The sequence below is a fragment of the Aspergillus neoniger genome (assembly GCF_003184625.1).
Source record: "Aspergillus neoniger CBS 115656 unplaced genomic scaffold BO87scaffold_57, whole genome shotgun sequence".
Taxonomy (NCBI): Eukaryota; Fungi; Ascomycota; class Eurotiomycetes; order Eurotiales; family Aspergillaceae; genus Aspergillus; species Aspergillus neoniger.
In genome coordinates this window covers 110981-134933 of record NW_020291185.1, presented here as the reverse complement: position 1 = coordinate 134933, position 23953 = coordinate 110981, and the positions used below count along the sequence as shown (strand labels likewise).

The 23953-nt window shown below is 51.7% G+C and overlaps 10 protein-coding genes across 10 annotated transcripts; 6 read left to right on the top strand and 4 right to left on the bottom strand.

The window, feature by feature from the left end:
* Positions 1–49: 49 nt before the first annotated feature.
* Positions 50–1781, bottom strand: BO87DRAFT_380994 (putative mitochondrial carrier protein (Ymc1)). Its single transcript, XM_025624421.1, has 5 exons — positions 1510–1781; positions 1294–1305; positions 1107–1243; positions 425–1053; positions 50–342 (listed from the first exon to the last, which is right to left on the bottom strand). Exons 1-5 carry the CDS (start codon positions 1613–1615, stop codon positions 312–314), a joined length of 915 nt encoding a protein of 304 aa, XP_025474404.1. The 5' UTR covers positions 1616–1781; the 3' UTR covers positions 50–311.
* Positions 1782–1966: 185 nt separating this feature from the next.
* Positions 1967–5457, top strand: BO87DRAFT_420049 (translation initiation factor 2). The gene is made up of 3 exons (XM_025626983.1): positions 1967–2025; positions 2087–4994; positions 5051–5457. The coding sequence occupies exons 1-3, from the start codon at positions 2002–2004 to the stop codon at positions 5200–5202; spliced, it is 3084 nt and encodes a 1027-aa protein (XP_025474403.1). The 5' UTR covers positions 1967–2001; the 3' UTR covers positions 5203–5457.
* A 93-nt stretch (positions 5458–5550) lies between these two features.
* BO87DRAFT_449941 (HNH endonuclease) lies at positions 5551–6870 on the bottom strand (the record flags this gene model as incomplete). Its single annotated transcript, XM_025628381.1, has 2 exons — positions 6280–6870; positions 5551–6105 (listed from the first exon to the last, which is right to left on the bottom strand). Exons 1-2 carry the CDS (start codon positions 6502–6504, stop codon positions 5551–5553), a joined length of 780 nt encoding a protein of 259 aa, XP_025474402.1. The 5' UTR covers positions 6505–6870.
* On the top strand, positions 6215–7693 carry BO87DRAFT_345825 (haloacid dehalogenase, type II). The gene is made up of 2 exons (XM_025620877.1): positions 6215–6870; positions 6930–7693. The coding sequence occupies exons 1-2, from the start codon at positions 6702–6704 to the stop codon at positions 7484–7486; spliced, it is 726 nt and encodes a 241-aa protein (XP_025474401.1). The 5' UTR covers positions 6215–6701; the 3' UTR covers positions 7487–7693.
* Positions 7694–7858: 165 nt separating this feature from the next.
* Positions 7859–8933, top strand: BO87DRAFT_463453 (EI24 domain-containing protein; the record flags this gene model as incomplete). Its single annotated transcript, XM_025629235.1, has 3 exons — positions 7859–8006; positions 8076–8653; positions 8732–8933. Exons 1-3 carry the CDS (start codon positions 7953–7955, stop codon positions 8931–8933), a joined length of 834 nt encoding a protein of 277 aa, XP_025474400.1. The 5' UTR covers positions 7859–7952.
* Positions 8934–10833: 1900 nt separating this feature from the next.
* On the top strand, positions 10834–12917 carry BO87DRAFT_321000 (uncharacterized protein; the record flags this gene model as incomplete). The annotated part of the gene is made up of 3 exons (XM_025619917.1): positions 10834–10899; positions 10962–12536; positions 12591–12917. The coding sequence occupies 3 exons, from the start codon at positions 10834–10836 to the stop codon at positions 12915–12917; spliced, it is 1968 nt and encodes a 655-aa protein (XP_025474399.1).
* A 466-nt stretch (positions 12918–13383) lies between these two features.
* BO87DRAFT_380987 (uncharacterized protein) lies at positions 13384–14264 on the bottom strand. The gene has a single exon (XM_025624420.1). It carries the CDS (start codon positions 13884–13886, stop codon positions 13443–13445), a length of 444 nt encoding a protein of 147 aa, XP_025474398.1. The 5' UTR covers positions 13887–14264; the 3' UTR covers positions 13384–13442.
* A 1720-nt stretch (positions 14265–15984) lies between these two features.
* BO87DRAFT_201918 (neutral/alkaline ceramidase) lies at positions 15985–18585 on the bottom strand. The gene is made up of 2 exons (XM_025618554.1): positions 18252–18585; positions 15985–18196 (listed from the first exon to the last, which is right to left on the bottom strand). Exons 1-2 carry the CDS (start codon positions 18452–18454, stop codon positions 16111–16113), a joined length of 2289 nt encoding a protein of 762 aa, XP_025474397.1. The 5' UTR covers positions 18455–18585; the 3' UTR covers positions 15985–16110.
* Positions 18586–19311: 726 nt separating this feature from the next.
* BO87DRAFT_321053 (pre-mRNA-splicing factor SPF27 family protein) lies at positions 19312–20017 on the top strand (the record flags this gene model as incomplete). The annotated part of the gene is made up of 2 exons (XM_025619919.1): positions 19312–19348; positions 19404–20017. 2 exons carry the CDS (start codon positions 19312–19314, stop codon positions 20015–20017), a joined length of 651 nt encoding a protein of 216 aa, XP_025474396.1.
* A 1205-nt stretch (positions 20018–21222) lies between these two features.
* Positions 21223–23897, top strand: BO87DRAFT_370087 (GMC family oxidoreductase). Its single transcript, XM_025622016.1, has 10 exons — positions 21223–21405; positions 21459–21612; positions 21675–21928; positions 21990–22033; positions 22094–22709; positions 22763–22823; positions 22890–23175; positions 23255–23383; positions 23464–23648; positions 23723–23897. Exons 1-10 carry the CDS (start codon positions 21263–21265, stop codon positions 23852–23854), a joined length of 2004 nt encoding a protein of 667 aa, XP_025474395.1. The 5' UTR covers positions 21223–21262; the 3' UTR covers positions 23855–23897.
* Positions 23898–23953: the final 56 nt, after the last annotated feature.

The following is a 23953-nucleotide window of genomic DNA, read 5'->3' as shown; positions in this document are numbered from 1 at the left end:
AGTGTGAAATACAGCGCATATTAATAGATGGCAAAGAAGGAATCATCATATCATATCATATTATATTGAGCTGGCCAAGTGTTGAAATCCTGAATGCTTTGCCAGAAGGAAGAACGAGTAACTCTAAATAACCATGCGAGTTTAACATTGTTTGTAAAAAAGGATGATGTCTAAGCGGAACTTTTCCTCCAGTACCTGTGTTGAATGAATGAAAGAAAAACTAGAACGGGGATATCAAAACCCTAAACCACCACCAAACTTGGGTATTATTTTATTTCAATTCTTGTGCTAAGTCGATGGGGCGAAGTAGTTTAACCCAGGGCTCTCATGGTGAGCTCGACACTGTAATGCATAATGCAATTAGTAAGTACTCGACATAAAGCAGCAGCAGGAGAGTAAGTAGGAGTTGAGGGGGTGAACGTACACAGCAAAAGTACCCGCCGACACAGGCATAGCCCTCAGCAAGGTAGGACCAATACCCTTCCAGAAGCCAGCCAGACCCTCAACAGCATAAGTCTTCTTGAAGCAGTCGGTCATGCTCTTGAACTGCTGCTGGGCGCCGAAGCCATCGCACTGCATCTTACTCTTGACGACGTCGAAGGGGTAACTGGACAGCCAGAGGGCCTCACCAGCCAAACCACCGTAGGTAGCGACCTTCAAGCTGGAGATGTCCTCACGCTTGACATTGTTGCGCTTGGCATCCTGGTTCATGAGGTACTCGAAAGCCAAGAACCAGGTTCCGTAGGCCTGGGCTTCACGGAGGTAGGTGACGTTCTGACCACGGAAGAGACCCTTGAGGACACCGCCCTGGTTGCAGAGCTTGCGGATGCAGTCGATGGGGCCGTTGTACAGACGATCAGCTCCGTGGGGCTGGGTTTGCAGACGGATACGGACGTGCTCGATAGGGCCGGACAAGAAGGAGTTGGTGAGACCGGCAAAACTACCGGCCATGTAGTACTGCGTGTAGGAGAGAGTGCTGTCGGCGTACTTCTTCTTGTTGAGCTTCTCCAGACGTCTGCGGGCTTCGTGGAAAGCACCGAATTGAACGCTGACCTGGGGGCCCGGTTAGTATGAGTGAGAAGGGACTGATGATTGGGGGTGCTTACGCAGGCACCGATTCCGATCAACGGAGTTAGGGTACCCTTGTAGAAGGCGAAGGGGCCCTCGTTCTTCAGGATCTTGGTGGCGCAGTCCAGAGCACTGGAGTACTGGGTGGTGGTTTGCAGGCGGACCTTGACAATGTCTGTTCCGTTGTTAGGAGAACTCTCGGGTTGGAGAGAGAGGGTTACCCACCAAAAGGTTGTCCTGTGCATTGTTAGTATGCGCTTTGAGTAGAGATTTGTGGTGATGATGGGGGATAGTCAAGATAAGGCATGATAAAGCAATGCGCCAGCACATCTCTCACGGTAATGGGATACTCCATGTGCGGATGACATGTGCGCGCAATTGCATCGGGGATGGTATATGTATATGTTCAAAAAAAATCATAAAGCGATGATTATGACATACCAAGAAGCACCTGAGCAATTCCACCAGCAGCACCAGCACCCAAATCCTTGAGGGTGCGAAGGGTTCCGCCCCCCTTCTGCATGTCCTCGAATGCCTCGGACTCCATTGCGGGGAAGTATTACAGGTTCGGGAAACTGAAAGTTGAAAGGAGATCGAGTCGTAGAGCCAAAGACGGTATCGCACCGAACGACGCAGCTGATCTCTTAATCCCGAGAACCCAGGAGTCTTTGTACAGACAGAAGGAAGGAGGAAGAGAAGGAGCTTATCAGAAAGACGAGAAAGAAGAGCGCAATTGATGTCGCGAGAGTGCTCGCCTCCGATTCGGCGATGGCGCCGAGCGCACGTGAGGCGGAAAACTGGCGGACCCGCGGGATGAGTCAGCAGGCGGCGTACGGGCGGATACACCAGCGATACTTTGATTACTTACGGCGCCGATGTTCTTCTCCGCAGTTTTGGCGCCGAGGGTTTCGCTGTGAGCAACGACAATACATCATGCACAGACGGGCTGCTTTGGAAGTAGGTTTAAATTATTTAATCTTTCACAGAGTTTGAGCTGATATTCATCCTTCTCTTCCAGCTATCCCGTCGTCACGGTGTCGAATGGTCGTGCGCAACCGCCCGCAGAAATGCTGCCTTCACTCCCGTAGTAGGCTTGGTGCCTCGACGGCATTTTCGAATCTCTCCCCTTCGTCTCGATTCATCCGATTCTCCGCCATCAAACAGTCCCGGTGAACCAGTTGCAGGTACAAGCTCCGGCTCAGCACCTACAGGCCCGAAGTTCGGTAATCGTTGGGGTAGCAAAGCGCAGAGACCGCTTGGGCTGAGTGCAGCGGAGCAAGCTATACGAGACTCTTTAGTCGCAAAGAGGCAACAAGAAGAACAGCGACAGCAACAACAATTACAGAGACAAGAGCAAGACCGGCAGCGTAAAGAGAGGCAGCAGCAATCGCAACAACGATGGAAGGAAGGGCGGTCCCAGGGCCGCACGGAAGAGCAATGGCCGAGCACAAGATGGCGTGATTCCGGCTTCAAACCCAGGCAATCCGATGCATTCCCCAGGCGCCGCTCGGGTCTTAACAGTGAGGACAAGGAAAGCCTGTCTCTACAGCCCGACAGGTCACTCGAAGTCAACGTCAACAAAGTGCCCAAGCACAAGCGGTCGACAGGCTGGACATGTCCAGATTGTCAGACGAGATGTTACGGGCAGCATACCGTCTGCCCGCACTGCAAAGCACCCAGGCCGAATCTGCACGAGGGGCCGCAGCGGCACCGGGGCTCACCCCGCCATCGCCACGCAGACGAGGAAGCTACAAAGATTCGAAAATTGGGCCAGTCTATTTTGTCTGATAAGGATAGCGGGAATGCTGAAGGGCTCGGCTCAAGGGAAACAGCGTTCAGAGGTTATATGGCAAGCCAAGGGCAATTTGCCGGTCCACGACCTGTGTTCGACTCTAATGTCGATAAAGAAATATCCGTCCAGGAAGCCAGGGAAGCAAGGAAGAAGGAAATAGAGGCAAGAAAAGAAGAGAGGGAGGCAAAGAAGGAAGAGAAGAAAGCGCAGCAGCAAGCAGAGGAAGACAAGCAGGAAAAGAAAGCTAGTGACCCTTGGACCTGGGATCCGTCATCTTTGAAGAACATCAAAGTACGTGAAGATGATGTCTCGGAAACGAAGCCGAAACGAAAGGCCAGTCGCAAGCAACGCGAGTCTGGTAGGGATGAGGAGGATCTATTTGATGAGGACGAGGAGTCTCAGCGCCGGAAGCGTCGCGAAGAGAAGAAGCGCTTGAAGAAGGAGAAAGCGCGCAAGAAGGAGATGCAAGCTAATGTCAGCCCTCTATATCTCCCCGAGTTCATCAGCGTCAGCAGTCTTGCAGACGTCATTGGCGTCCGTCCTGCACAGTTCGTTAAACGTATGGAGGATATGGGTTTCGACGACGTTACGTACGATCATGTCCTTGATGCCGAAACCGCCGGCCTGATCGCCTCTGAATACAACTATGAACCCATTTTTGACACTGGCGAGGGTGACTTGACCGCAGCGCCAGAGCCAGAAGACAAGTCAAGTCTACCTGTCAGGCCCCCGGTCGTGACGATCATGGGGCATGTTGACCACGGCAAAACCACCATCCTCGACTGGCTTCGCAAGTCCTCGATTGTCGCAACGGAGCACGGGGGTATCACGCAGCACATTGGTGCATTCTCGGTGGCTATGCCTTCCGGAAAGACCATCACCTTCCTGGATACTCCTGGCCACGCTGCTTTCTTGGATATGCGCCGTCGTGGTGCGGACGTGACCGACATTGTGGTCCTTGTGGTTGCCGGGGATGACAGTGTTAAACCACAAACGATTGAGGCAATCAAGCATGCCACTTCTGCCAATGTTCCCATCATTGTTGCCATGAGCAAGATGGACAAGGAAGGCGTCAATCCTGACAGGGTGAAACAGGATCTCTCGATGCACGGTGTACACGTCGAGGATTTTGGTGGTGACGTACAAGCAATTGGTGTGAGTGGAAAGACCGGCCAAGGAATGTTGGAGCTTGAAGAAGCAATTATCACCTTGTCAGAGGTGCTCGACCACCGGGCTGACCCCCAGGGTCACGTCGAAGGATGGGTTATCGAGGGCACTACCAAGAGCTATGGCCGTGTAGCTACTGTACTTGTCCGGCGGGGAACACTTCGAACGGGAGATATCATTGTTGCTGGCACCACCTGGGCGCGCGTGCGCACACTTCGGAACGAAGCTGGTCAGACAATTCCCGAAGCCACTCCTGGCATGCCAGTGGAGGTTGATGGCTGGCGAGAACAGCCAGCGGCTGGCACCGAGCTTTTGCAGGCTGACGACGAGCAGCACGCTAAGAGCGTCGTGGACTACCGTTTGGAACGGGCTGAGACACAGAAACTGAGTGAAGACATGACTGCTATTAACGAGGCGCGTCGCGAAAAGCTTGAGAAACGCCGTCAAGAAGTGGCTGGCACGGACCAGGCCGAGGAGACTGTACAATCTGGCCCCAAGCCAGTGCAATTCATCATCAAGGCCGACGTTGGTGGCTCGGCAGAGGCCGTTCTCAACTCGGTCACTGCTGTCGGTAACAACGAGGTGTACGCCAATGTACTTCGCTCCGAAGTAGGCCCGATTAGTGAGTTCGACATTGAGCACGCAGCCACAGCCAATGGCCACATTATCACGTTCAACATGGCTGTCGACCCTGTGATTTCTCGGATGGCAGAGAAGCGCGGCGTCAACATCATGAACCACAACGTAATTTACAAACTCATTGATGATGTCAAGAGCATCCTGAGTGAGCATCTGGCACCTAATGTCACCCAGCGTGTGACGGGAGAAGCAGAGATCGGACAAATCTTCGAGATCACGGTTAAGGGACGTAACAAGACAGCCATCGCAGGATGTAAGGTGCGCAACGGAATGATCAATCGGGCCAAGAAGGTCCGTGTGATTAGAGGTAATGAGACAATCTACGATGGTGAGTCGAATCCCTCAATGGCGTGTTACTTATGACAGTTGACTAACTGGCCGCAGGCTCAATCACGTCTCTAAAGAACGTCAAGAAGGACGTAACAGAGATGCGCAAAGACACGGAATGTGGTATCGGCTTCGATGGCTGGACCGACTTTGCCGTTGGCGACCACATCCAATGCTACGAGGAAGTCTTCGAGAAGAGATACCTATGATTGGCATTTCGGCTTCATATTCACACCCCCTTTTCCACTCTCAACTTCTGGCATCTGTATTTTTAGCGGACACCCATCGTCCACCTCTACATACATACCCCTTGGCTGTTACCATGTTTCTCATCTGCATGTCCCAAAAGCGTGTGGCTGAGCAACCCATTCTGTACAATATGATCCCGGGGATGATGAGCTTATACCAAAAGAACTACGCATCATCACCACCCGGATAGAAAGGAGTCTACAAATCAAAGTTCTATACCCATCTACAAGCAATCCCCCCACATTTACCCAACCCATCACATAGTATCATAATCCAAAACTAAGACGTAAAATAAACCCAGGATTCATCTACCTAGCCTTCCACCTCACCCTCCCCACCCACCTCGCCCAATCCATCACATCCTCCCTCTCACAAATCCTCTCAACAGTAAACCACTCCCTCGCCAACTCCTCATTACTCGCCATGCGATGCACAAAACTATGACACGCACGACACAACCACGCCACACTATTCAACCGCCACTCCTCATGCCACCCCTTCTTGACCACCTTGGCATGCACACTCCTCGGAATCAAATGATGATACGACAGCGGAATCCAATCTCGCTCACAGATCTCGCACGCATCCGTGCGCGTAGTCGCCCACACCGGCGGCGGCTTCGTCACCGACGCTACGTACTCGCCTAGTATCGGCGCGAGGAAATAGGGAATGTCGGACGCGGATTCAATGACCGCGTACGCTGTCAGCGTATCTGTGATAGAGGCGGGTAGGGTGTGCGAGGTCCTTTCGGCGAGGTGTTGTGGGCTGTATTCTTTGTCGCTTGTGAAGTCGGTGTTGGGGTCGTAGGTGAGGGTTTGGAGTGAGGGTGGTTGGAGTGATGGGAAGGTCTCTGTGGCTATGAACTGTTTTTTTTTCGTGGTGGTGAGGAGAGGGGGAGAGAGAGAGGGGAGGGGGTTGAGTACCCCACTCTCGCGCTCTCTCTCTCTCTCTCTCTCTCTCGTCCTCTCTCGGTGAGGTTAGTTGGGTTTTGTTGTTGTGATAGTTGGATTTGGGCTTAGGTGTAGGCTACTACGCACGTCGATGAAGTCGGCCAAATCTTCTGGATCTGTTCTAGTGACTTCATTTTGTTGGACCTGTTCTGCCTCCGGTTTTGGGTCTGCTCGACTGCTGGTCTTTTGGCGCGGGGTTGTGCGCGGACGTCGCGCTTTCTTGGTTCGAGGTGTCGGAGAGAATTTCGCGACGATTGCGCTCGAGACACAGTCGCGGAAGATTTGGTAATTTTCGCTGTCTGGCGCTGTCATTGTGGGTTCATTGGGAAGGTTGTTGGGTTTTTTGTTGTTTGTGGTGGTGAGGCGGTTGGGTCGATGAGTGAGGCCTTGACATCATCGTCAATCGGCCGCTTTTACATCAGGAGTTGAGTTTACGGGGGCCGTGTTTCTTTCTTGTCTTCTACGACCACATCAATCCGAAAATCGATTGCGCTGGAACGCTCAATTACATGATGGGGGATATTGTTCTTGCGTTCGACATTTATGGCACATTGCTCTCTTTCGAGGCTGTCACTCGTGAGCTGGAGCGCTTCTTGAATGACGATGCCCGGGCCCGCACGGTGGCACAGACATGGAGACGCTACCAGCTTGAATACACCTTCAGGCTGAACAGTATGGGTATGTTGCAGTCTCGGAAGGATTGCTTCTACATTGGCTAATGTCGTCTCATGCTTCAGGGCGCTATCTTACTTTCCTGGAAGTCACTAGGAATTCCCTTCTGCATGCCTTGGATGATACGGGTACCTCGTTGGGAGACAAGGAGATTGAGCATCTTATGGCGACCTATAATAGACTGACACCCTTCCCCGATGTCGAGGACGCTTTGAATCAACTTTCAGCCTTTCCGCCAGTCACCTCAGTCATCTTTTCAAATGGCACCCGGGGCATGATAGCCAATTGTGTGGAGAGCTCGACGGTTCTGTCGCAGCACAAAACATTCTTTAGAGATGTTGTCAGCGTCGACGAAGTGAAGCAGTACAAGCCCGCTCCGGCAGTCTACAATTATCTGGCAAAGTGCGTCGGCCGGAACCAGTCGGAGATGAAGGATATCTGGCTAGTCAGTGGCAATCCATTTGACATTGCAGGCGCCCGCAATGCGGGTATGAATGCCATTTGGGTAGACCGGGCTGAGGCAGGCTGGGTCGACAAGGCGTTGCCTGATGTCAAGCCGACAGCGATCGTTCAACATCTGGGAGGGATTGTAGATGTGATCAAGCAACAATTGTCACTATAGCATCCCTACTGCTAGCAGGTTTATAGGTCTTTTACATGGGTTGACATCGGCAACATGCCTGATTTCTCTTAAAAGTGATGTACCACTGTAAATATTTCCAAACGCTCCACGCTTGAGGAGGAGAATTCGGGGTAAGTCAGCGAGTTGCTCTGACCTTCTATTTCCCCTCCAAGGTTCCACGGTCAAGGAGCTCAGAGTGAATAAGAAGGTGTTCAGTTTATGTATGGAAGAAAAGAAAAGAGAAGGTTGAAGCGGGCGAAAATTTCAGATTTATAGCTTGTGCTTCACCGCCCGCTTATCGATAAGGTCTTGGCGGGCATGACGATGTTGAGGCCGTGCTCGGGTGTGTTTGTGCCTTGTCCGCATCGTTCTCCATCTCACACTTGCGCTCTTTCTCTGCTTTGATACAGACCCCTTTTCTACCGGTTTCCTTTTGGCGTTACAATCTCCTTTTGTTTATTTGATCATGCCACACAGACATATCGATACTACTAAAGCAGCGTGGTTATATCCCCTGCGGGTATGTTTGCCCACGTTGCTGCCTGTTCCCTTTTGTGACGGTGAAACTGATGGTTTGGTCTTTCTACAGGGCATTTATTATTTTGCATCGCATCGCTACCTTTGGCCTCTTTTCAAGACTCGTCTGATCCCGATCGTTCTCCTGTCCGCTTTCATCTACGTCCTGCTCTTCCTGTTTGCATATTTGCCTCAGGTGGCCTTCCTGTCCATCTTCCAGGGTGTCGGGGCCTGGATCAATGGCGCGTTCCTGGTTCTAGGAGAGGGGGCGGCCATTGTTGCTGCTCTCTTTGAAGCCTTCTTCGTCGATGAGACCCTCGTGGACATCTTCGATTCGGTGCTCGTGAGTGAGGGCCATGGCGAACTCGTCACCATGTCGAGGGTTTTGTACCCCCAAGGCGATGATGTCGTCAAACGGCTCGGCAAACCCACCAAGAGCGCCGTTTATGCACCGTTTTCTCTACGGCAAATCGTGGAATTTATTGTGCTTCTACCGCTGAACTTTATTCCGGTGGCTGGAACACCCATGTTCCTCGTGCTGACCGGCTACCGGGCGGGCCCCTTCCACCATTGGCGATACTTTCAGCTGTTGGATCTTTCGAAACAGCAGCGCAAAGAAAGGATTCGCCGCAGACAATTGCAATACACCACGTGGGTTTCAACCTTCTTTCCCCTGACACAAACCCCCTTGAAGATCAACCGAGGTTCATACTGACGCTCAACCACGAGGGAACCCAGATTTGGGACGGTGGCCCTGATACTTCAGTTGATCCCCATTTTGTCCATGTTCTTCCTGATGTCAACCGCGGTTGGATCTGCTCTGTGGACGGTGGATCTTGAAAACAAGCGCGATCTTTTGGGCAGGAGGCCCGGGCGAGATCCCGAAGGTCTCTACCGCGACGATTACAACGATGATGATGCTATGATTTAGTTTGTGTTTTTTTCTTTTCTTTTTCTTCTTCTTTTCTTGATGCTTCTTTAGCCTTTATTCCCGCTTCTTTTAGCGTCCCCCCGTCTTCTTCACTTCTATACTGCCCTTGTGGTGTCAAGGGATTTTTTTATTTACCTTGACAATTGTTGGGATATCAACGTACAGAATACCGATTTTAATGTGGTCACACCGATGACCGGGTTTAACCGAACACTTCTTAGCGTCATGAATCATGAGAGAGGGTCGGTAGTAGTAGTTCGATCGTTCCATTATTGCATGGTTGGTCCCTGCGACAGGACGCAAAAAGACTGCCGACTCCACCTGCGGGCTTTTTCTAAGGTACTTTGGTAGACAGGGAGCCTTTCGCTGGTCGAGGATAACTAAATGTAATTAGTATCGGGGGGGAAGTTAAGATTAGTCTGCGGCGGAGACGGACCGATTGGGAAGTAACCCCTGACGGGGCGAGACTTAGCAGCACCCTTAGCAACTTAGCAAACCTTGCCGGCGCCCGACAGTGCTCCGATCCTATAGTAAGTAGTAACTGAGTACGGAGACTAGACTATACTAAGTCTTCCTCTACCACAGAGTTAAGGGTTCCGGATTTGTTTGTTACCCGCATCTACTCCCAATTTGTGAGCAAATCAGGCACCGAGTCCCTGACGGCACTTGCGACGATGGGAGTCTCAGTCGGTTCCCTCCATCGTCATCGTTGGCGCCCGGCATAATTGTTGCTTATTATACCTTTTACTACTAACTAACTCAGCCTCTTTCAATGCGACCCATTCCATTTTCTAGATTCGTTGCCTCGGGCTGCCCTTGAGCCTCAAGTTCCAGCATATCACACACAGTCTCATTTGTAAGCGGCATGACGCGCAGCCACGTGATCTCCTCCCCGCCTGATTCGGAGTCTGTCTCGGTTCTTCCTTCTCCTCTCTCTCTCTCTCTCTGTCTCTCTCTCTCTGTCTCTCTCTCTGTCTCTCTCTCTGTCTCTCTCTCTGTGATCGACACTGCTTCTCAAATCACCCCATTAGACATGGCACAAAACAGAAAGGAAATGATGAAAGGAAAAAGAGTCGACAGAAGACAATTGGTAATCTAAGAAGAAGAAGAAAACTACAAAATAAAAAAAACCAAGCAAACACAATTCCGAGGCTCCATAAACGCTCATCACCGGTGAAGTACAGGGCTCCGATTCCACCCGTCATTGGAGCCCCTCTTCTCCATCGACGGCGGAGTTTGGCCAAACTTAAGGTACCAGACTACTTCGTCCACTACTTTTGTCCCAGCCAACCTAAGCCGGCGTCCAGACCTCCACCGGGCGGGGATATCCTGACCTGACCGGTGGTCGATATTGCATTAGGTCACTCTGGGGTCGCTTCTTTGGGCTCACTGCTCATAATCTTAAAACTCAAATGTTGAACGGTTCTGCGAAACCCTGCGAAATCTAGTCTTTCCATCTTTCAATCTAACCCTTCTAGACTAACCCGCCGTCCCTTCATAATCTTCGAGCCTCGTTCGGGCGATCATCCTTCCAATTTCCCCCACAACAACTGGACCGTTCGTCCGATTGTACGGTCTTCGTGGACTGGACTAGCACTCTCTACTCTACTTCACCCCCCTGGTGTTCCCCCTCCTCTCCGAGGTGCTGTTGTTCGCTAGTGCCCGGGACTATCGGCATACCTTAACTATCTACTACTAGTCATTCCTGCTGCATCTTCTCCAGGTTTTACTCGTTATCATCCCGCTATCCGTCTCCGACCCGCACGCGACAGTGCTCTGTCCAGCATCTTGTGGTGTAGTATGCGCGGACGTCCTGGTCCTGGTCCGCAACAACAACCCTATGTTCTAGGCTTCTGAATGCAATTTACAAGAGCATGGGAATATCCGCTGTGTCCTTTACATGCTCATGGACCAACGAACCAGACTGCGTAAGGCTTGTGACGCCTGTAGTATCCGAAAAGTGAAGGTATACTACATGCAGCTGTCACTGTTCATGAAGAAAGGGCAGTGTTGGCTAACTCTGCTCAGTGCGACACCAGCGGACCACCCTGTCGGTCATGCGCAAGCTTGGACATCCCTTGCACTTATGAACGACCGAGTCGACGTCGCGGTCCCCCTAACCGCCATGCAGAGGCATTCAAAAAGCAAAAACTAGCAGAGTCCCCTGCAGGCTCCCCAAGTCCATCAGACCATGCCACCCCGGGTCCCCCCGGGTCAGTGGGGAGCACCACCATCCCCTCGTCCACCCCAGCACCTTTATCGGCGGAGTCCATTTGTTATATGCCGACCCTGTGGCTATTAATAGACGATTTCTTCACCTACATTCATCCCTTAGTTCCTGTCCCCCATGAGCCCACGTTCCGCGCCGCATTGGAGCGGCGAGATGACCTTTCTAACCCTACCTTTTTGGCCCTCACGGCCGCCATGGTCGGGACACTGGTGGCGTCCTTTCCGCGGAGGCCCAAACGGCATCTGAAGACGGAGGCGGAGAAGGCAGCATTTCCACACTCGATGGCATTGGTCAGGCGATGCCATGATGTTGCAGTCCAAGCTAGAGGCTACGGCTATCTGGATCGAAGCGCGACAGTGTATGATGCCGCAACTAGCTATTTCCTTGGGCTTTGCGCAGGATACGTCTGGCACATGCGCCGATGTCGCGCATATTTCGCGGAATGCCTTACTATGATCCATGTGTATGACCTTTCTCGACAGTCGAATCACTTTCGGGCAATGACTCCGCCAAGCCCCTCTTCCTCGTCGCGTTATTCGCAAGATCCTTTTGGCGGCGCGACCGCCGATCTTCCCGTCGATATCATCGAGCAGGAGCTCGGACGACGCTTATTTTACACCACCATCGCCGGCTACCGGACGCTGCAGCAGCTTGGCTCCGGTGACGTGACTATCCATGTGCCTCCTGAAACTCCGACTTCGCGTTATCCTCCCTTGCCCCTCGAAGTGGATGATGAGTATATCTTCTCCACACATGTTGAACCACAACCATCTGACCGGATTTCCCTTCTGGTGGGCTTCAACGCCAACGTCCGGGTGTTCAAATCGTATAATACTCTCTCCGCCTGGGAGACTGCGTTTGGAAGCGGCCAGGTCTTTGATTGGGAACGGCAGCGCTCTCTTGCGTGGGAATGTCTGCAAAAAGCTAAATCTGGCTTATCTAATGTTCCAAGGGAATTGGCTATCCAGCTATCTCAAGATCCCGAAATGGGCAACGGGCATGGCCAATACGAGACTACACCTGTGGAGGATCCGCGGGCTCGTAAGCGCCATATGCAACTTCAGATTCAAAAGGCGAACATCTACGCGAGCCAGTTGGGCACCCGATCATACTTGGTAGAGAAATATTGGACCTTGTACGGGGCGTGGAAAATGCAGCGAAAACAGTCCGACCAGCAAATTCCCGTCAGCCCAAGAACTACGATTAAGGTTGAAGGTGAGCCGCCGCAAAGTCTAGACACATACGATGCGGAAGCCCAATCAGATTATATTGGGAGGATGATGGCAGAAGAGCGTCGGGTGGTGATCCGGGATCTATTCATCTTGTTGCAATCGGTCAACGAGAGTAGTATGGAACCCAACGGCGGCAGTTTCGTATGCACCCTGTGTTTCCTTTAACTTGAACCGGGAGAACTGACCCCTTCATAGACTGCTAAAATTCGCCAAATCGCCTCCACATTACTCAACTTCCCGCATCATAGCATGATCACGCCCTCCACTTCTGGTCCCCAACCTTTAACATCCGCAGAAGCCGAAGCTTACCTTCGCGCATTCATTGATACTCTTGTACGCCTAGAGGGGTTCAAATCCGGATCTAGCCAGGGCAAAAGCGGTTCCAGTCCCGAGGTACACCGACAATCCATCAGCTATTTGAGCGATCACAACCGCGACGAAGAAGAGCTGCGCCAATGGGCCAGTCTGAAAGAATACCAGGCCAAGTTTGCCGAAGCAGGGGGCATGTTATCCGAACTGTAATGGACACGAAGGCATTCTTGAAGCTGACTTATTTTCGCATCATTTATAGCTGGAGTTTCTGGAATGGGATATCGATTGCTTTATTCGTTTGGGAGGCGGGATACTGATTGTTAGCAAAGCTGGGGTGGCGACGGAGTTCAGTGTGTGTACTATTCGGGTCGGGAGTATGATTGAACGGCCATGGTGTCTATATATTTGTGTATATTATTATAGAGTGTTTCATTGACTGTTTGACCGTGTGATCTTTTGTGATGATACCTATATCTAGGTCATTTCATGGGTGGATGGATGATATGAGCTGTTTTGCTGGAAGTATCTCAAATGAGATGGATGACAAATCCCAATGTGTGTCGAAATAACTGATAAAATACTACTACAAAATCAACATGGAGAGGTAGCACATCCAATAACACAAGCCATGGACCAATCAACTCAGAAAAATTGAATTATGTATGTCTTATTACCACTTATATCCACCATCCCTCCTAACTAATACATATCATATAACATAACATAACAACCAAATCAAGTAGCCACACTCTCCGTCTCCGTAACCCTCTCCGTAACAGTCTCCGTCTTTGTCACCGTCTCTTTCTCCTTCTCCGTCACCGTAACAGTCACAGTAACAGGACCCGTAAGCGTCACAGGCACAATCATAAGAACATCACCTGTCTCACTAGAAAGAGAAGATGTTGATGTTATCGTAGGTATGAACGTGGACGTGGACACATCATCCTCTTCGCTAGATCTCGTTGGCGTTTGTTCTGCATCTAACGGAGTCGGAGTCGGAGTCGTCGTCGACACTTTCCCTTCCTCAGATGTTGTTGATGATGTGGTGGTGGTAGGGACAGTTTCCAAGGTTGGGGTCGGTTTATCAACGACAGTAACGATAGCAGTCGCAATGGTGGTTGAATCATAGGTTTGTTCCGGGGTGGGTGTATCTGTGATGACAACGTAGATGGTTTGCATGGTTGTGGATGTGGAGTGGAGGGTCGTTGGGGGTTCTTTTGTTGTGGTTGGGTTGATTGTTGTGAGGGATGATGTGGATGTGGTATCTGGGTTAGAAGGTATGAAGGAGGAGATTCCGATGACAGTCGTTGATCCTTCGGGTGTAACTAGTACGACGACTGGGGTTGGGGCGGATGTTGTGGTGGCGTCTTCTGTTTCTGGTGTGGGAGTGGTTGTGGTCGTTGTGTCCACTGGGTCTGCTGGCTGAGTAGTCTTGGTTGTGGTTGTGCTTGTCGTGGGTATGGTCACTCCGATGAAGGGTTTGGCTGTGTGGGGGGTTGGTGTAGTAGTCTTATTGTCGGTGGGTGAGATTGTGGTTTGTCTTGTGGTGGGTGTGGGTGAGGTGTCCACGGCTGTGGTTGTTGTGCTCTCGCTGGAGTGTGAGGTGGATGGTGACATTTCAGGCATTGAGGAAGAGCTAGCACTGGCTTCTGGGAGAGGCGTGATGACTCCAATAGTGAAGCTGGTGGGCGTTGATGTCTCGGAGGTGTGGGATGATGTAGTGCTCTCTGGAGCATCGCTTGATGGCAGGGGTGCGACTGTTGAGGAATGTAGTAGTTTACTAGATGATGTGATCGTCCTTCGGTGTGACGGAGATGCTTGAGCTGCTGTGCTGAATGAGTGTGATACTCTGATAGCAGAGGATGACGTCTCGTGCGTGATGTGAGAAGAGGTTGTTGGCATAGGTGCGTGAGACGACGAGGCTTCCATTGGACCTCCTGGCATGGTAATTGAGGGTGTTACAACATGGGAGCTCTCAGAAAGCGTGCTAGATGGTGTTGTGGTATGCACCACCTGCGACGAAGAACTTGTCGTATGAGAACTTGGAACTGCACTCGCGGGAGGCAAGTAGAGTGCTGAAGATGAAGGTGTAGTTGTGGTTGTAGTCGTAGTTATGGTTGTCGAAGTCAGCGACAAAGTAGTCACGGTGCTGTCTGACGAGACACTTGTAGATAACGAGTGCGTATCTGCAGAGGAAGATTCGAACAGAGAGGTAGTTGAGTCGACATGAGTAGAAGTAGTCGGAGATACTTGAACGAACGCAGCTGAGCTTGATGGCGCTGGCTCAACGGTAGTGCTAGAGCTGGATGCAGTCTGAGGAAGACTGGAGGGAGTGACCGGAACTACAGTCAAAGCGTTGATCTCATCGTCGTCATCGTCATCGACCGAAGGACTGGCAACGTGCATATAAGGCGTAGTGAGCGAAGGAGATGGGAAGAGCGACTCCAAGTCTCTCTTGGAAGCAAAAGGAGCAATCGGACCAGCCGCGCAGCAAAAGACCAGGAAGAAGGTCACGAGGATAACTGGTATGAGCGACATTATCTCGTCTGCTGCTGGAATTATGCAGTCGAAATAGTACCAATATTATGTATGTATGTCAAGGAGATGTAAAGGGGACAAATAAACGAGCTGTCAAAGAGAGTATGCAAAGATAAATAGCTGACCACGCTGCATTAACATGTATTGGCAAGTTCAGAAGCGACAGAAATTCATCTTTGACTCGAATTAATATCTAGAAACAACGAAAGAGTGTCGAAGTGAGGGAAAGTAAAGAAGGACAATCAAGATCATGGATGATGCAGAGCGAATGAGGGTTAGACAAGAGAAAGACCGTGTTTAAGAAAGCCAAGCGATGAAAGCGCCCATCCTTCATCTCTTTATTTAGCTGATGCCACTGCCTGGACCGCCATCAAGTGCAGCTTGACATGAAACACTCCGACAGTCCAGTTTGCTGTTGTGGGACTCAAAGTTGGGATCGGTTGGCTGGCGAGAGTCGAGTTGGCGCGCGACAAAGAAGTGCCGGCTGGGATGTTGCAGCACCCGCCCCGGTTGGCCAGCATTTCCCATTCATTGGCAACCGTGTCAAGTCTTGCAGAACAGTGGATCATAGCAATCTTTCTACTGAGCTATGATGAGTGGATCTCGCCATGTCGGAGCATAAGCCTCACAAGCTAAGCCACCATCCTTGAGCCAGCGAGGCATGGCTAGATTGGCTGGGATGCAGCCAACCACGAAGCAGCAAGAGAAACAAATATCCAATTGCGAGAAATTCAATAATATTGACTTGGCTATAGTCCAAAGCTACTGTTAGATCATTCCTACTTTCATATACGTCCTGATCCTGTCTCATAAGCCTCACTCCTTGCCGCTTGAACCAGCCTCCTTCAACATAGTAGAGGCCAGCTCAGCTGACTGCAACCGTAAACGCTTCGCTAATCCCCTCAAAGGAGGATATCTTACCTTGCACACTTCTTGAGTCGCCGTAATAGTGGAGACGATATGTTCCACTCTGAATGGGATTAGGATTCCCCGTGTCGTAATACTCGTCCTCGATCTGCCATTGGAGAGTGACCTCGCTATACCCCAAAATCGTACTCGTCCTTTCCCAGTTATACAGAAGGTTCCAGTCGCTGTCAGTATGCACAACATCCCATGACCCGGTAGCTGAGTTGTACCTCTCCACAGCCGCAAAGGTCGACTCTTGCCGTAGGTTATTGCGAGGGTTTGCCCCCACAAATGTGACATTTATCATGTCTCCAGGCCCGTAAGTGACATTTGCCGACGAGGATACAATATCCCCAAATGCTTTGCTAATTGGCGATCCGTCATATATAACTGAGGGAATAAAGCTTAGTGAGTTGTTGGTATTGACGGGAGGTATCTTCCCGGAGGATAGCGACGGTAGACTGCCCGTCTGCGCTGACTTGCCCAGGTACGGCAGATACGTAAGGGTTAGGTTGATGTATGCTGCAAGTGTATTGGGCCCGTACAGAGTCGAGGCCCCTTCATAGCGCTGCACTCCGTATTCCTCCTCCGTGGCGACGTAATGAGCATAGCTATTGGACGGCGCACCTAGGACTACCAGAGGGTCTGCCACTCCAAGAACCTCTTTTGCAGAGCTGCCAATCGCTTCTTTCCAGCGTCTCCCAGACATGGTGGTGGCTTCGCTTGTCGAGATGACAATGAATAGTTGACCCACTCTCAGGACCTGAATGTCCACAATATTAGGTGTCCAGGCGTACGGCTGTGTGATTGGTCCCACATCGAGAAGAACCTGCTTCGGCGCTTGACACGCCTGCTGCTCTTTTGACGGCTGGTGCAAGAAAGCACGAGCAACATACCATAGAGGGTTGGAATCGGCTGGTCCCGTGCCATTCTGGGTAAAGTCGAAAAATCCTGGCCCGTCCGTGGTGCCGGCTGCAAACGAGAATCCCAATGCGGCAGGACACGTCTTTAGAGTACTACCATTAAACGGCGACGTAAAAGTGTAGTTGGACAGGTCTTGGTAAGTGTGGAACGAGCGGACATCGGCGCCTGAAAGAATTCGAACAGGATTGGAATCCAGATTGGCGTAGAGTTCTTTCGCAGCCGCGTATTGTCGCCGTCCAATCTCGAAGCAGCTCTTTGCGCCGTTATCCTTCTCACGAAAGTAAGGTCCACGGCCGTGGCAATCCTCAGTCTTCCCGCCGCATGTGCTATCTTCATATCGGCATTGTTGTTCAGAGCCATCCTCACACCAAGCTCCTAACACATTCGGGCTGGTATCGCCGACATTTGACTGAGAAAAGCCTGCGACAAAGTCATCGGAGAATTTTTGGTCGCCTTTGACACTGCGCTCAAAAAGCCACGCGGCCACACCCTTGTTGTCCCCGGTGATCAGGGTATTATTATTGTACAAAGATGTACCATGTACGGGAAAGAAGGTCAGTATGGCAGTGGTCTTGTTGTCGGATTCCCGATCAAACCTCAACAAAGTCAGCGTCTTGTCCACATTCGCCGAGTACCGAGCTTTCTCTTCTGCAGGATTGGCGTCATAAGCGTAGGGGCTTCTATTGGTATTGGCGTCTTCTAGGTCTATGGACCCAAAGCTGAGACGTCCGGGTGCTAAACCTTCGTGGGCTCGCTTGATTGAAAGGAGGACACCGTCAACAATCGCTTGATAGCTCTGTTTATCAAAACCCTTGGTGGGGATTTGAGGAAGAAGGTAATTCATCCAGGCACCGGGGCCTGAATGAGAGTGTGTCCCAGTAAGTGCGACGTTCTGCTCGGTGTATCGAGCATAGTCGCTGCCCAGGCTAGCAAGGCCATCAAGTACACCATGGCGCACGGCAGTGTCCCCGGTCAGAGCATCCAGGATAAGGTAGATGAAAGTGTCATCTGGGTTGTTATTATTGGCCACAATGAAAGCCCGAGAGTAGATTCTCTGCCGAAGACCAGTCCCAATCTGGTCCAAGCTAGCATATCCATTCATCCCTAACTCAACAACAGGCCTAGCAGACAATGTATCAGCATCCATGCAGCACTGGTAGGATAAAGGTAGTTTACCCCGTTATATCCGCCTTTCCTGCGCCTAGCAGGAAAATATCATCGTTGTTCGCCTCGGTTGCAGCAGCTCTGTGCGCCCACTTAGACTGTGTACCGACAATGAGTGGCTGGCTCTGGTGCTGAAACAGTGAGAACAGTTGCAGCAACACAAGTGCCGTTGCCACGCTGCTGGCCAAAGCCACACCCAGCCTGAAGTTCGCCATTCCACCGAGATAAGGCGTGAGCTCTAGGATCGTTGCAGTGCCAGAGAGCCTTCAGCCTGTCCACGGGGATGCGCACTTCTTATTGCAAGCAGGGACCGACCGAGGCAGGAGCTATCACAAGGCATGCCCGGCTAGTTTGCAACGACGGCTCCGGGGATGACACTGCAGGGTCTCTGCAACCTTGCGGGGAGGATGCGGAAGAGGCGCGATTGGTGAAAAGGCTATTGGAATGTAGGAGAAAGGGTCTGGTCCGTTCCCGTCGTCATCTGTGGCTAAGCTTGATCAGGAATGTTCTATCCAGCCCCGCGTCGACTAACTGCAAGAATATAAGTTTAGATTCGGCTCTGAAGATGGATGACATGCGGTTGGCTGGTTGAGTCATCATCATTGCAACTCTGTCAAGGTCATAGGCGGGGAACTGGCCAGTCAGGGACCAGCCCTGCCCTGTCACAAGGGACCCTGTAGATCGCATGAACCTCGTCTGATAGAGAAGCCTAGGCTAAGCCTCCAGAGAAGTGGAGAAGAGGCCCGCCTTGCCTAAAGATCCGGGAAAGTGATGATCATGTGGAGAACGAAGGAGGAAAGGAGACGTCCGTGTCGCAGCTGGACGAGATTCATCTATACTTGGGTTGCCCGAAACGGTTTAGCTTAAAACACCCCGGATCAGCTCCGGCAGAAAATGCTGAGTCATCCAGTGATACTCACCGCCCTCCTGTGCTCGGGCGCAAAAGCTGAGACGCTCATGACGAGCTACTGCTGCTGGCACTGTTCGATCTTATACAAGATATCACTTCGCATTGACCCCTGCCTCTTCTAGCTCCTCGTTATCTAGGTCTAATACGCAGGCTCAAGTCAACATGCCTCTCATCAACGAATCCCACGACTCACTTCCTTGTAAGTTGCCTTACCTCTGCTATGAGTTCCCTTCTAACGCGTGGACCGTCATTAGACATCGAACCGACCCCTTCCACCCAGGCACGAGCAGCTGCAGAGAAGCTAATTGCCGCGGAACTTTCGCTGGATGCCAAAACCACTATCCACTCGTCCATTCCTGCTTTTCCTGAGTCGCGATTTTCTCCTCTCATCCAGCAGGAGGTGGACCGCAAGGCTGCTGGATTGCCCTTGACCGGCGGAATCGATCTCTCCCGCTATGAAGCGCCTGAGGCTCCTGCTAAAGCCGCTGACGGAACCCCCGACCTCGAGGAATGGCAACGGACACTGCAAAAGGCTTACACGGCTAGCTCCCATTTGTCAATGCGGCACGAGAATCTGGCACTGCTAGAAGAGAATGGAAAGAACGCATGGCTGATTGGCAATTCGCAGCTGGAAGACATCCTACGGGGGCTTGAAAAGGAATTGGCTGAGATGAAGGAGGCCGCCGAGACAGTGAACAAGGAGAGAAAGCTCGCCCAGGAAGCCAACAAGGGAGAGATTGTGGGGCTGGAGGAGTCATGGAAGCGTGGTGTTGGTGCCATCCTCGACACGGAATTGGCTGCAGAAGGCCTGCGCTTGCAGATCTTGGAGCAAAGACGTCAACTGGCGCAGCAGCATGCGCAGCAGTAATGGGGGTTTTCCGTCGACCTACATTTCTCAGGACGGAGACTCGCTCGACCAGGGTGTAGGCAGTCGCACTGTTGGCCGGGTGAAAGGAGGGCATTGCTTGGTAGAGAAGCCACTTTGGTAATGGGCCGGTTACCCAGCTGCCTGGGGCGTAAAATGCAGCTTCTGCGGTTGTCATTGGGCCTGACCCAAAATTGAACACGACAAAGACGACGCTGTATTCGGCCCATATAAGACCATGGTTGAAATTAACTGGGATGATCATTGGCGTTAGGACAAGACTTGGTGGCGATGGCCGCAGGCGGGGAAACACCCAGCATTTGCCATTCCCCGCACCACGGCAAGATCGAGGCCATTGGCACACTGTCACCACTGCCTCAGCTCTGTTGCCAACAAAAGCGACTCCGCTTAATACGAGCAATTAATGCCTGGGAACGAGGGTGAGAAAGAACAATTTTTCCGTCCGTGGCTATCCGGTCAATCCGCCTCATTGATTGGGTGTTGCGTTTGGCCTGGCGCCGGATTCGTCTCTCTATCCCAGTCCGCCGCGACAGCAACCATTGGAGGATGGCCTGCAAGCTCCCAGCTGACCTGTACAAGGTACGCTTGGGCTGTCGCTGAGCTTCATGTCTGAACAGGTCGCTGACTGGCGAGACCATCTCCTGCTCGATTGGCATTCTGCTTGGCGTTCTCACTGTCAGGATCTGCTCTTTGCCGTCGCAAACTTAATCCAGTCGTCCATTACCGGCAGGAGCCAAGATACACCATTAGAATAGGCTCCCGTATGTCCATCCTGTATATAGATTAATCCACCTTTTATATCGATATATCTCTGACAACTCACTGCATGCACTATGCACGACCCCCTCTCGCCGTGCGGGGAATCTGCGGGAAGCATTTTGTACTTTTGTACCTCTATACCACTGAATGAAGGTTGTATACCGTGTACCATAGACTCTCGCAGTTCTCTTTGTTCCTTGTATGACTTGGACGGTGCGAATGCTGGTTCACATCCTTGTCAGGACTCGTATGCAAGAGGGGTTCTACATAGTGGTGCGGGGATGTATCTCTTGGTCCATAGCATTGCCTACCATGATTCGGAGGTGCTGCATCATGGGTTTGCAGGGTTGCCAGCATATAAACCGACCTCTGAATGCCAATTCCCGGTCATTTTCTATCTTTTTCTGTAAATCACACACCTTCTCACTCACAATTTCTACTATCCATACGTAGTCAATCATACCCACCATGACCATCCCAGAGGAAGTGGACATCATTGTCTGCGGTGGTGGGAGCACCGGCTGCGTAATCGCCGGTCGACTTGCCAACCTGGACCATAATCTCCAGGTCCTGCTGATTGAAGCTGGTGAAGACAACCTGAACAACCCATGGTAGGTTGGACACTGTCACCCTTACTCCCAAAGCCACCCTAACCTTGCCCTAGGGTCTATCGCCCCGGTATCTACCCCCGGAACATGAAGCTTGACTCGAAGACGGCTTCCTTCTACTACTCCCGGCCTTCAGAATGGCTTGATGGCCGTCGGGCTGTTGTGCCATGTGCCCATGTTCTCGGAGGGGGCAGTTCGATCAACTTCATGGTAAGCCATGCTTGCTCAACCCACATCTGGCAACAGTAAGACACACCCTAACTTTGAAGTAGATGTACACTCGAGCCTCTGCCTCCGACTACGACGACTTCCAGGCCAAGGGCTGGACGACAGACGAGCTTCTTCCCTTGATGAGAAAGCACGAGACATACCAACGGGCCTGCAACAACCGGGACATTCATGGCTTCGATGGACCCATCAAGGTCTCGTTCGGGAACTACACGTATCCCATCATGCAAGACTTCCTGCGTGCTGCCGAGTCGCAGGACATTCCTGTCACGGATGATCTTCAGGACCTGAAGACAGGGTAAGTCACTTATACCTCCAATGTATACATGTACATAGCGACCTGCTAACAATATGTGCAGCCACGGAGCCGAACACTGGCTGAAATGGATCAACCGCGACACAGGTATGTCCTCATGATCACCATATCATACATCTAGTAGAGAGACTAATAACCCACATCCAGGCCGCCGCAGCGACTCCGCCCATGCCTACGTCCACAGCACCCGGGCCAAGTACACCAACCTGCATCTCAAGTGCAACACCAAAGTAGACAAAGTAATCATCGAGAACGGCCGCGCCGTCGGCGTCGCCACCGTTCCCACCAAGCCCCTCGCAGGCCGCGATCCCCCGCGGACGATCTTCAGAGCCCGCAAACAGATCATCGTCAGCGGCGGCACCCTCAGCTCCCCTCTCATCCTCCAGAGGTCTGGTGTCGGTGACCCTGAGAAGCTCCGTCGTGCTGGCGTGCAGCCTCTCGTGAACCTCCCTGGTGTGGGACGGAACTTCCAAGACCACTACCTGACATTCTCCGTCTTCCGGGCGAAGCCTGAAGTCGAGTCCTTTGATGACTTTGTCCGCGGAGACCCAGAAGTGCAGAAGAAGGTCTTCGAGGAATGGAACATCAAGGGCACGGGGCCTCTAGCGACGAATGGCATCGAGGCTGGCGTTAAGATCCGGCCGGATGCAAAGGAACTAGAGGAGATGAAGAGCTGGCCCACGAATGACTTTTATAAGGGCTGGGAGAGTTACTTCAAGAATAAACCGGATAAGCCGGTGATGCATTACTCTGTTATTGCTGGGTAGGCACTACACCCTCTTCAAATAACATACTAGAGATACTAACATTTGATAGCTGGTTCGGCGACCACATGCTCATGCCCCCAGGCAAATTCTTCACCATGTTCCACTTCCTCGTGAGTATCCCACCCTTCCATACCACCACCAATCCCAATCTCACTCATTAATCAATCAATCAACAGGAATACCCCTTCTCCCGAGGCTCCACGCACATCCAATCCGCCGACCCCTACGAAAGCCCCGACTTCGACGCCGGCTTCATGAATGACAAGCGCGACATGGCCCCCATGGTCTGGGGATATATCAAGTCGCGCGAGACTGCCCGACGGATGGGCGCCTACGCAGGCGAAGTAACAGGCATGCACCCTCACTTTTCGTATGACTCGCCCGCGCGGGCATTCGATCTGGATCTGGAGACGACGAAGGCGTATGCGGGGCCGAATCATATTTCTGCTGGGATTCAGCATGGTACGTCACACCTCCCTTCTTCCCTGCATCTAGGTGGACTAGTCCACCTAGAAAAGAATACTTACTGACATTATATAAGGCTCCTGGTCCCAACCCCTCGAACCTGTTACTTCGCCCGCATCGCCTACAAGGCTGAACTCCAATATACAGGATACAAGGGAGGAGATCAAGTATAGTAAGAAGGATATCGAACATATTGAGAAGTGGGGTGCGTATCCCTTCCTACACAGCCCCCTCCCTCTAACAATCCCGTACCATTAAACTGACTAATGACTGAATGAATGATAGTCCAACGCCACGTCGAAACAACCTGGCACTCCCTCGGAACATGCAGCATGGCGCCCCGCGAAGGCAACAATCTCACGCCGCACGGCGGAGTCGTCGATGAACGACTCAATGTGCATGGTGTGCAGGGGCTTAAGGTGGCTGATTTGTCTATTTGTCCGGATAATGTGGGGTGTAATACTTATAGTGTCAGTTCCCATCCCCCCCCTCCCTCCTGTTCTTTTTAGTAAGTGGGTTATGCTAATATGTGGTGGTTGTGTAGACCGCCCTGCTTATCGGAGAGAAATGCGCTGTCTTGACCGCTGAGGATCTTGGTTACTCGGGTAAAGCGTTGGATATGAAGGTTCCGGAGTATCATGCGCCTGGGGAGGTGACGTTTTTGTCGAGGTTGTGAGTTGAGTATACCTTTTTGAAGGTGGGTGGGGTGTTGTTTAGTTGTACTTTGTTAGTTTGATCGATTGAGTAGGATGAAATTTTACATGAGTCGTTATGA

Bases quoted from the DNA above. Each gene is read 5' to 3' on its own strand.
- BO87DRAFT_380994 (XM_025624421.1), bottom strand. From the start codon at position 1,615: ATGGAGTCCGAGGCATTCGAGGACATGCAGAAGGGGGGCGGAACCCTT. The intron at 1,054-1,106 runs GTAAGCACCCCC...CCGGGCCCCCAG, and splicing joins TGATCGGAATCGGTGCCTGC to GTCAGCGTTCAATTCGGTGC. The intron at 343-424 runs GTACGTTCACCC...TATGCATTACAG, and splicing joins TCGGCGGGTACTTTTGCTGT to TGTCGAGCTCACCATGAGAG.
- BO87DRAFT_380987 (XM_025624420.1), bottom strand. From the start codon at position 13,886: ATGCAAACCATCTACGTTGTCATCACAGATACACCCACCCCGGAACAA.
- BO87DRAFT_370087 (XM_025622016.1), top strand. From the start codon at position 21,263: ATGACCATCCCAGAGGAAGTGGACATCATTGTCTGCGGTGGTGGGAGC. The intron at 21,929-21,989 runs GTAAGTCACTTA...CAATATGTGCAG, and splicing joins CTTCAGGACCTGAAGACAGG to CCACGGAGCCGAACACTGGC. The intron at 23,649-23,722 runs GTCAGTTCCCAT...GTGGTTGTGTAG, and splicing joins TGGGGTGTAATACTTATAGT to ACCGCCCTGCTTATCGGAGA.
- BO87DRAFT_420049 (XM_025626983.1), top strand. From the start codon at position 2,002: ATGCACAGACGGGCTGCTTTGGAA. The intron at 2,026-2,086 runs GTAGGTTTAAAT...CTTCTCTTCCAG, and splicing joins ACAGACGGGCTGCTTTGGAA to CTATCCCGTCGTCACGGTGT. The intron at 4,995-5,050 runs GTGAGTCGAATC...AACTGGCCGCAG, and splicing joins TAATGAGACAATCTACGATG to GCTCAATCACGTCTCTAAAG.
- BO87DRAFT_201918 (XM_025618554.1), bottom strand. From the start codon at position 18,454: ATGGCGAACTTCAGGCTGGGTGTGGCTTTGGCCAGCAGCGTGGCAACG. The intron at 18,197-18,251 runs GTAAACTACCTT...ATTGTCTGCTAG, and splicing joins GGAAAGGCGGATATAACGGG to GCCTGTTGTTGAGTTAGGGA.
- BO87DRAFT_345825 (XM_025620877.1), top strand. From the start codon at position 6,702: ATGATGGGGGATATTGTTCTTGCGTTCGACATTTATGGCACATTGCTC. The intron at 6,871-6,929 runs GTATGTTGCAGT...CTCATGCTTCAG, and splicing joins CTTCAGGCTGAACAGTATGG to GGCGCTATCTTACTTTCCTG.